This window comes from Nerophis ophidion, linkage group LG27 (assembly GCF_033978795.1).
Source record: "Nerophis ophidion isolate RoL-2023_Sa linkage group LG27, RoL_Noph_v1.0, whole genome shotgun sequence".
Lineage (NCBI taxonomy): Eukaryota > Metazoa > Chordata > Actinopteri > Syngnathiformes > Syngnathidae > Nerophis > Nerophis ophidion.
In genome coordinates this window covers 17951406-17962157 of record NC_084637.1, presented here as the reverse complement: position 1 = coordinate 17962157, position 10752 = coordinate 17951406, and the positions used below count along the sequence as shown (strand labels likewise).

At 41.4% G+C, this 10752-nt stretch overlaps 1 protein-coding gene across 4 annotated transcripts in view; it reads left to right on the top strand.

Annotated features, from left to right (window-relative positions):
* agrn (agrin) overlaps positions 1–9119 on the top strand; it is a 506995-nt gene extending 497876 nt beyond the window's left edge. For all 4 annotated transcript variants that reach the window (XM_061889588.1, XM_061889590.1, XM_061889587.1 and 1 more), the window contains 3 exons: positions 2270–2494; positions 3358–3461; positions 6437–9119. In XM_061889588.1, coding sequence (XP_061745572.1) covers positions 2270–2494; positions 3358–3461; positions 6437–6597 — 490 coding nt within the window. In that variant the 3' untranslated portion in view covers positions 6598–9119. The remainder of the gene's footprint in view (positions 1–2269; positions 2495–3357; positions 3462–6436) is intronic.
* Positions 9120–10752: the final 1633 nt, after the last annotated feature.

Sequence of the window (10752 nt, the reverse complement as noted above, 5' to 3'; positions counted from 1 at the left end):
CTCCTTGGTCTTTGACGGATTGAGCTGCAAGAGGTTCCTGTGGCACAAGACAGCAAAGTCCCTCACCAGGTCGGAATCTCCTCCTCTCTGCCGTCCCCGATGCACCCGACGATGGCTGTGTCATTCGCGTACTTCTGAATGTGACACAGCTGAGTTATAGCAGAAGTCAACAGTGTACAGGGTGAAGAGAAGAGGTGCACCGGTGCTGCTGATCCCAGTGTCAGACGTGTTGTTCTTCAGTCTGACGTACTGTGGCCTATCGGTGAGGTAGTTTGAAATCCAGGCAACCAGGCAGGGGTCCACTCGCATTCTGTTCAGCTTGTCTTGGAGAAGGTGGGGCTGGATAGTATTAAAGGCACTCGAGAAGTCCAGGAACAGGATCCTCCCTGTGCCATTTCCCTTATCCAGGTGTGAGTGGGCTCGGTGCAGCAGGTAAAGGATAGCCTCCTCTACACCAACGCCTGCATGGTACGCAAACTGTAGGTTGTCCTGGGCATGTTGCACCTGTGGTCTGAGGAGGCTGAGGAAGAGCCGCTCCATTGTCTTCATTATATGAGAAGTGAGCGCCACTGGTCTGTAGTCGTTCAGCTCTCTAGGGCAGTTATTTTTGGAACTGGAATGATGCACAACGTCTTCCAGTGGGTGGGCACTCTCCCCAGCTGCAGGCTGAGGTTGAAGAGCCGCCAGAGTGGTTTACCCAGAGGTGGGGCACGATGGTGAGCGCCTTGTGGCCAGGCCTGTCCCCATGAGACCCATCCAGGCACAGCCCGAAGAGGCAACGTGGGTCCCCTCTCCAATGTGCTCACCACTCACGAGAGGGACCATAGAGTGAGCTGGGCGGAAGCCAAAGGCAGGGCACTTGGTGGTCCGATCCTTGGCTACAAAAGCTAGCTCTTGGGACGTGGAACGTCACCTCGCTGGGAGGGAAGGAGCCTGACCTAGTGCGCGAGGTGGAGAAGTTCCGGCTGGATATAGTCGGATTCACTTTGACGTACAGGAAGGGCTCTGGAACCAGTTCTTTCGAGAGGGGGTGGACTCTCTTCCACACTGGCATTGCACACAGTGAGAGGCGATGGGCCGGGGTGGCAATTGTTGTTTCCCCCCGGCTCAAAGCCTGCACATTGGAGTTCAACCCAGTGGAAGAGAGGGTAGCTTCCCTCCGCCTTCGGGTGGGGGGACAGGTCCTGACTGTTGTTTGTGGTTACGCACCAAACAGCAGTTCAGATTACCCACCCTTTTTGGATACACTCGAGGGATACTTGAAAATGCTCCCCCGGGTGATTCCCTTGTTCTACCGGGGGACTTCAACGCTCATGTTGGCAACGACAGTGAAACATGGAGAGACGTGATTGGGAGGGATGGCCGCCCGGATCTGAACCCGAAAGATGTTTTCTTATTGGACTTTTGTGCTCGTCACAGATTGTCTATAACAAACACCATGTTCAAACATAAGGGTGTCCATATGTGCACTTGGCACCAGGACACCCTAGGACGCAGTTCCATGATCGACTTTGTAGTTGTGTCATCTGATTTGCGACCTCATGTTTTGGACACTCGGGTGAAGAGACGGGCGCAGCATTGTACCAATCTCCACCTGGTGATGGGTTGGCTGCAATGGTTGGGGAGGATGCCGGACAAACCTGGCAGTCCCAAACGCATTGTGAGGGTCTGCTGGGAACGTCTAGCAGTCTCCTGTCAGAGAGGGTTTCAAATTCCCACCTCCAAAATAACTTTGAACATTGTTAGAGGGAGGTGCTGGACTTTGAGTCCGAGTGGACCATGTCCCGCACCTCTATTGTCGAAGCGGCTGATTGGAGCTGTGGTCGCAAGGTAGTTGGTGCCTGTCGTGGCGGTAATCCTAGAACCCGCTGGTGGACACAAACGGTGAGGGATGCCGTCAAGCTAAAGAAAGAGTTCTAGGGGGTTCTTTGGGCTCATAGGACTTCGGAGGCAGGGGACAGGTACGGACAGGCCAAGCGAAGTGCGGCTTCAACGGGCACGGAAGTAAAAACTCGGACATGTATTACTGTAGTTAATAAGTGTTTTAGTGTAGTTAATCCTTGTATTAGTGTAGTTAATACATGTATTAGTTTAGTTATTCCATGTATTAGTGTAGTTAAGCCATGTATTACTGTAATTATTACATGTATTAGTGTAGTTAATCCATGTATTAGTGTAGTTAATACATGTATTAGTGTAATTAATCCATGTGTTAGCGTAGTTAATTCATGTATTGGTGTAGTTACAGCTCTGTTTCTTCTACCCGCAGTGAGAAAGCTCTGCTGGTGAACAAGTTTGAGCTGAGCGTGCGCACGGAGGCGACACACGGCCTGCTGCTGTGGAGCGGCAAGGCGGTGGAGCGCTCCGACTACCTGGCGCTGGCCATCGTGGACGGCCGCGTGCAGATGACCTACGACCTGGGCTCCAAGCCGGTGGTGCTGCGCTCCTCGCTGCGCGTGGACAACAACCGCTGGACGCGCATCAAAGCCAGCAGGTGACGCCATCTTCAGTCTCACTTTCAGACTCAGCACTTTAGCCTAGAAGATTCCATGAAGTGCATCGATCCCAATTTAAGAAGCAATAGATGGCAACATTTGAAATTGACTTTTCATGAATCATTTTTTTAAAGTGTTGATGTAGTTTAAGAATATAGCACCTCACTGGTTGCCTCTGAGACTAGATCCATTTTGTATTGGAAATGTTCTAACCAAGTGGTCAAACAAAATCGTCTTTCTTACTGTAAGAGTTTGTTTGTGGTGAACGCCAAGAGACGGATTCAGGCATTGAACACAAAAACATGGTTTTAATATAAAATACTAGAATTAAAACAAACAAAGGGTAAAAACAAAAAGTGCGCACGTGGGCGGATAACAAACTAAGGGAGCTAGCATGGGAGCTAGAGAAATAACAAAGTACCTTAACATGGAAGCTAGCAAAAAACAAAAAGGGTCTAGCGTGGAAGCTAGCAGATAGCGAGCAGGAAAACAGAAGTCGTAACGTGTAGTACAAAACAAACTGGAAACAGGGAACAAAGAACAGTAAGCTACAAACATCTAACGGATATAGCTTACCACTACGCTCCAAATACAAGACACGCCACGGCACGACAGGAACGACAAGAGCGACATCGACAAGACAATACAATAGTCCAGCACTGACTGGAAGACAAAGCAGGTACAAATAGGAGCAGGCTGATTGACGTCAGGTGTGGCCAGGTGCCAATCAGCTTTTTGGGATTTGAACCTAGGTCGATTTTTAGAGGGAAGCCCAGGCAACTCTTAATACATGAGTCCCCGGGTGTTGTGGGTGTCTTTGGGTACGACCGATGTGTAAACAACAAAACAATGTCCTCCACAGAGCACTACGGGACGGATCGCTACAGGTGGGAAACGAGGCCGCTGTGACGGGATCATCGCCTCTCGCCGCCACGCAGCTGGACACTGATGGAGCTTTGTGGTTAGGTGAGTACACACGCTCACATATATATATATATATATATATATATATATTATATATATATATATATATATATATATATATATATATATACATACATACATATATATATATATATATATATATATATATATATATATATATATATATATGTATATATATATATATATATATACATATATACATATATATATATACTCTAAAGTACCTGCTCCTGAAAATCGATTTTTTTTTAAAAAAACACCTTCCAAGATCTTTTGTATTTTCCAACGACTGCAAACACTTTCAGGCTATCGCTCTGCAATTCAAAGAGTTTGAATCCCACCATACGCGTTTTAAATATTCTCCAGGAGCTTTTCTATTTCTTCACAAATGCAGATACTCTTTAAATCCTCAAAACTTTGAGGCGGTCGCTTGGCAACTCAAAGCACCAGTTCCTGCCATTGATTTTTTTATTTTATTTTAAAGATCATGTTTCCAAACCTTTTGTATTTTCTGACCGCAAACACTCTACACGTTGAGGCTGTGGCTTAGCAACTCAAAAGTACAAGCCCTTTCCGGGGATTTTGAAAGAACATCTTTCAAGATTTTTTGTATCTTCTAACGAGGGCAAACACTCAACACTTTGAGGCGATTGCTTGGCAATTCTGAGGGTTCGGCTCCCACGTACATTTCAATATTCTCCAAGGTCTTTAATTTTGTCACAAGTGCAGACACTCTTTATATCCTCAACACTTTGAGGCTGTCCGTCGCCAATTAAAAGGTTTGTCTTTCCAACCATAGATTTTTTTTAAAGAATAATCTCCCCCATTTTTTTAAAATGTTGTCCCAAGTGCAGATGCTCTCCAGATCCCGAACACTTTGAGTCTGTAACTCGGCAACTCAAAAGTACCAGCTCCTACCATAATTTTCTTTTTAAAAGAACATGTTCTGAAATATTTAGTATTTTCTGACCGCAAACACTGTACACTTTGAGGCTGTCACTCAGCAACTCAAACATTGCAGCTCCTGCCGTGGATTTTGAAAGAATATCTTGCAAGATGTTTTGTATTTTTAACGAGGACAAACATTCTACACTTTGAGGCTGTCCCTCGCCAATTTACAGGTTTGTCTTTCCCACCGTTGATATTTTTAAAGAATATTCTCCCCCCCCAAAATAAAAATAAAATTGGTCCTGAATGCAGATGCTCTCCAAATCCTCACAAAGACTCAATTTTGAGTCTGTCGCCTGGCAACTCAAAAGTACCTGCTCCTGCCATCGATTTATTTTATTTTTTTAAACAACTTCCAATATCTTTTGTATTTTTTAATGAGGGCAAACACTCTACACTTTGAGGCTGTCGGTCGGCAAATAAAAAGTACCAGCTCCTACCATAGATTTTTTTAAAGAACATGTTGTAAAATATTTTGAATTTTCTGACCGCAAACACACTACACTTTGAGGCTGTCACCCACCAACTCAACATCGCAGCTCCCGCCGTAGATTTTGAAAATATATCTTGCGAGATGTTTTGTAGTTTTTGATGAGAGCAAACACTCAACAATTAGAGGCTATTACCTGGCAACTCAAAGGGTTCAGCTCCCACAATACAAATATAGATTTACATTTCAATATTCTCCACCATCTTTCATTCCGTCACAAGTGCAGACATTCTCTATTTCCTCAACACTTTGAGGCTGTCCCTCACGAATTTAAAAGTTTTTCTTTCCTACCGTAGAGTTTTTAAAAGAATAATCTACCCCCAATTTTAAAACATTTTTGGCCCAAGTGTAGATGCTCTCCAGATCATCAACATTTTAAGTCTGTCACTTGGCAACTCTTGAGTACCTGTTCCTGCCATTGATTTTTTTTTTAAAGAGCAACTTTCAAAATATTTTGTATGTTCTAACACGGGCAAACACTCAACACTTTGAGGCTTTTGCTCGGCAATTCAAAGGGTTCAGCTCTCACAATACATATATATATATATATATATATATATATATATATATATATATATATATATATATATACATTTAAATATCCTCCAAGATCTTTCATTTTGTCACAAGTGCAGACACTCTCTATATCCTCAACACTTCGAGGCTGTCCCTCACCAATTTAAAGGTTTGTCTTTCCTACTATAGATTTTTTTAAATAATATTCTCCCCCCAAATTATTTTGAAATTTTGTCCCAAGTGCAGATCCTCTCCAAATCCTCACAAAGACTCACTTTTGAGTCTGTCGCCTGTCAACTCAAAAGTACGTGCTCCTGCCATCGATTTTTTTTTTTTTTAAACAACTTCCAATATCTTTTGTATTTTCTAATGAGGGCAAACATTCTACACTTTGAGGCTGTCGTTCCGCAACTCAAAAGTACCAGCTCCTACCATAATTTTTTTTTAAAGAACATGTTCTAAAAAATATATATATTTTCTGACTGCAAACACACTGCACTTTGAGGCCATCACTCAGCAACTCAAACGTCGCAGCTCCCGTCGTGGATTTTGAAAAAATATCTTGCGAGATGTGTTGTATTTTTTAACGAGGGGAAACCGTCCACACTTTGAGGCTGTCGCTTGGCAACTCAAAAGTCTGCACTCTCGCCATGTTTTGTTTTTCTTAAAAGACTTGTCCAGGGTGTACCCTGCCTTCCGCCCGATTGTAGCTGAGATAGGCGCCAGCGCCCCCCGCGACCCCGAAAGGGAATAAGCGGTAGAAAATGGATGGATGGATGGATCATGTTCCAATACGTTTTGTCACAAATGCGAGGTCATGTCCTGCCTTGCCCAAGGGCACAACGGTCGTGATCGGGATGAACTAACCAGGCTGAGCTAATAAGTTTTGGGTCACAGTCATGTTGAGGAACATCTTCTTCAGGCTTCTGGCTAAAAAGTAGGAGCTTCTCACGTAAAGTTCTCCTTTGCCGGACTTGTACTTTGGTCTGTCCAGTTCTTACTCCGGACGTCTTCTGATTGAAACCATGTGACTGACTTGCAGGCGGCCTGGAGGAAACGGCGGCAGCTCGCCGGCTGCCCAAGGCTTACAGCACGGGCCTGGTGGGCTGCATCAAGGACGTGGTGGTGGACGGCGTGGAGCTCCACCTGGTGGAGGACGCCCTGAACAGCCCCCAAATATTGCAATGTCCCGCTGCCAAATGAGGATTACAAATAAGGAATACATACAGGAAAACCTTTCTTCACGCCCTCCATAGCACCTGCTGTAATTATTTTCTATTTTTGTATACTTTTCATGGCTTTTTATATGTTTCTTTTTCTTCTGATCCGGAGCTCCGTTCACACGTTCACATCCTTTTGTTCTTTTTCAATCCCAAAATAACGGCTTGAATTTATTTCTTTATTATTACTTCAATCACAGTGCCATATCATTTTTCAAACATCCAATAATAAGGGCAACACAGCATTTATTTTCAAAATAAAACGCTACATTCCACCATTCGCTCACGTGAAAATAACATTTAAAGTAATAATAACTTTTCATCTCATAGAGCCAGAAAAAATATGTAAAAAATATTTTAAAGCTGTATTTTCCTCTCTGACATGAATCCTAAACAGTCATCGAATAGTTTAAATAATTATAAAGTTTATAAATGACCACTAATAATAAAAATAATAATAATGCATGCAATTCTGCTTTTTTTTTTTACTTTATTTTAAAACCACGCGAAACCCTACAAAAAAACATGTTTTTGTCTGATTTAATTTCCAATTAGTCACTTTATTATTATTATTACTTTTATTTTTATTATTATTGTTCTGCATTTCCCTCTCCGACACGAATCCAAAACATTAAGAAAATATTTTAAATAATTATAAAGTTTTTAAATGACCACTAATAATAAAAAAATATTTAATAATAATGATGCAATTCTGCTTTTTTTCAAATGTATTTTAAAACCACGCAAAACCCTTCAAAAAACATGTTTTTGTCAGATTTTTTTTCCAGTTTGTCACTTTATTATTATCGTTATTATTATTATTATTATTATTATTGTTCTGTATTTCCCTCTCTGACCTGAATCCAAAACATTAATAACATATTTTAAATACTTGTAAAGTTTATAAATGACCACTAATAATAAAAATAATAATAATGATGCAATTCTGCTTTTTATTTGTATTTTAAAACCATGCAAAACCCTACAAAAAACATGTTTTTTTATGATTTTATTTCCAGTTAGTCACTTTATTACTATTATAATTATTATTATTTTTTTTATTGTTCTGCATTTCCCTCTCTGACACAAATCCAAAACATTAAGAAAATATTTTAAATAATTATAAAGTTTATAAATGACCACTAATAATAAAAATGATTTAATAATAATGACGTAATTCTGCTTTTTTTATTTGTATTTTAAAACCATGCAAAACCCTTCAAAAATCATGTTTTTGTCTGATTTTATTTTCCCGTTAGTCACTTTAATGAATGAATTGAATAAATAAAATGTATAAATGACCACTAATAATAAAGATTATAATAATAATGCATGCGATCCGGCTTTTTTATTTTATTTTAAAAACATGCAAAACCCTTCAAAAAACATGTTTTTGTCTGATTTTATTTCCAGTTAGTCAATTTATTATTATTATTATTATTATTGTTTCATATTTTCCTCCCTGACATGAATCCTAAACATTAATCAAATATTTTAAATCATTAAAAAGTTTATAAATGACACCTGTACAGAACTCATGATGACTACAAATAATAAAAATAATAATAATAATAATAATAATAATAATAATGCATGCGATTCTGCATTAATTTTCTTTTAATCATGCGACACCCTTCAAAAAAAATGTTTTTGTCTGATTTTATTTCCAGTTAGTGACTTTATTATGATTATTTTTCTTGTGGGTGTAAAACAGTCAGGCGCCCTCGCAAAAGGAGAGAATGACTCGTTCCTGCCCGGCAACAGCGACTCATCAATGTGAAGAAACACACACAAAAAAAAAATGCCCAATTTGCAGTTGTTTTCTCCCTCTGGAAATATGCATAAATCTATATTCCACATTCCTGGCTGCTGAAAGAGACTGTGAGCCTTTTTGCAAGCCATAACAAGAAGAAAATACTAACAAAAGATAGTAAATAAGTAGCGCATGTCTCTGGAAGCATTCGGCCATGCAGTTGCTGATATAAATAATAATAATAATAATAATAATAATAAGCTGTGATTGATGACTTTTTTGATATGAAATCTTTGGCAATATATTCTATTGATATGTTATCACCTTGTTGTTTTTTTGTACATTGTGAATGTCGGTGTCATGTGTGGAGGTTGATGTTGTTTGAAACGAATATACACTGGTCTGTTCTAGCACACACTCATCATATTAATCCTCATAATAATCACAAAAGTCTTTTTTTCCTCTGCACGTGCCGGCCAACAGGAAAGAATTTGCCTTAAGAAGCCGCCATGCATAATAAGTCCGAATAATGTTCAATCAGGACAAGGGTGTGTTCCTTATTTATGTTGACTACTGAAGCGCCACAAACCTGCCAAATGTTCCCAGGCATGACCTGAACTTGACTAACTCCATGTTCCTCTCTTCCTTCCCGCCAATAAAATGTCAAACATTATTGTTTTCGGCTCTTGTCTATCTTCACAACATGGACTGGCATGAGGCCGAAAGGAAAATAAAAACTTTTCCAGAGTTGATTCTGCTCGTTCTGTCTTGTTTGTTCAGTTTATTAAGAACTAGATGAGTGAGTGAATGCTCCGATAGTGAAATGCTGACAGCATGTAGTATGAATGTATGAATAGTTGGAATGATTTGAATGGAATAGAATGGACTTTATTGTTATTATATTTGCATATAAAGAGATTAAAGATTCCAAGTGAAGGTGCGGTAGTGGGAACAAATATGGGGTAAAATAAATAACATGAAGTAATTGTGAAAGGTCTCCAGCCGTCGTCATGTGGGTAGCATGGACCATCGATACATGACGCATGGTAGCAGGTTTGACTCTTGTTTATTATTTCCACAATCGGTCGCGCCAATTTCTAGCGCGACCTCTCTTCCTGCTCGTCTCGGCGCGCTAACGGTGGCCGGTGGCTGCGTGTTCTGCGGGGGCTCATCTCTCTCCTGGTCTCTCTCTTCGCCGTCTGTGGTTTCTTCTCCTACTTCTGCCTCGATTGCTCCTCCTTCTCCCCCTTTAAACCGCATCAGAAGATACAGGGATTGAGAGCAGGTGTGTCGTTTACGCACCTGACTCGGATTGCAGCAGCGTCGCTCCAAGTGCACCCCGCCTCTCCGCTCCGCTGCATGCTCCGCCTCCAGGCCGCCACCTTTGGTAGGACCGCTGTATGTCCTATCCTGCTGTCGGCTCGTCGGCTCCGTCTCTCCACAGTAATAAAGGAAAAAAACTAAAAATTGAAATAAACAGACTGCTATCCAACAAAAATATAAGCTATCCTGTACAATATACAAAACACTATAGAAATACAAAATACTGTACAATACAGATGCGCGGTTTGCGGTCTCATCCGCAGGGTCCATGGAGAAACTTCGGGTCAGGCGCGTGACATGACGAAAAAATAGATTTTAATTAGGTTCGGGCGGGTGGCGGTTGAACCATCCGGAAATATTTGATATACATGGTTCTGGGATCTGTATCCTTTACCATTCAAAGAACCATTTAAGACCCGTGTCACAAAGCGAAGAAGACAATAGGAGACGCTAACATTCTCTAGAATGACTGCCGGCAGTCACCCAGTTAATAAGTTTTAGGGCGTGCTATGAAGCCATTGGCTTTGTTGCCTTCTACAACATTTACGATCTGCTTGTCAGTCCAGCATCACGTTGTGTGTGGCTTCCGCAGCAACACGCACACGACTCCAAGGCATACTGGGTGGCACAGAGTACACTAATGGTTGTGATATAAACAATTTTAACACTCTTAGTAATATGAGCCACGCTGTGAAACCACACCAAACAAGATTGACAAACACATTTCGGGAGAACATCCTCCCAGTAACACAACATAAACGCAACACAACAAATACCCAGAATCCTTTGTATCCATGAAACTTCCTGACTATTTTATACACCCCGCTAGCAGCACCCCCCCCCCCCCCCCCCCCTTCCGTCGGTAAGGTGGGCGGAGTTGGGGGCGCGGGGGTGGAAAATATATTCAGGATGTGTCACGGATACAAAGGATTCTGGGTATTCGTTGTGTTGCGTTTATGTTAGGGACGGTGTGGCGCAGTGGTAGAGTGGCCGTGCGCAACCCGAGGGTCCCTGGTTCAATCCCCACCTAGTACCAACCTCGTCACGTCCGTTGTGTCCTTG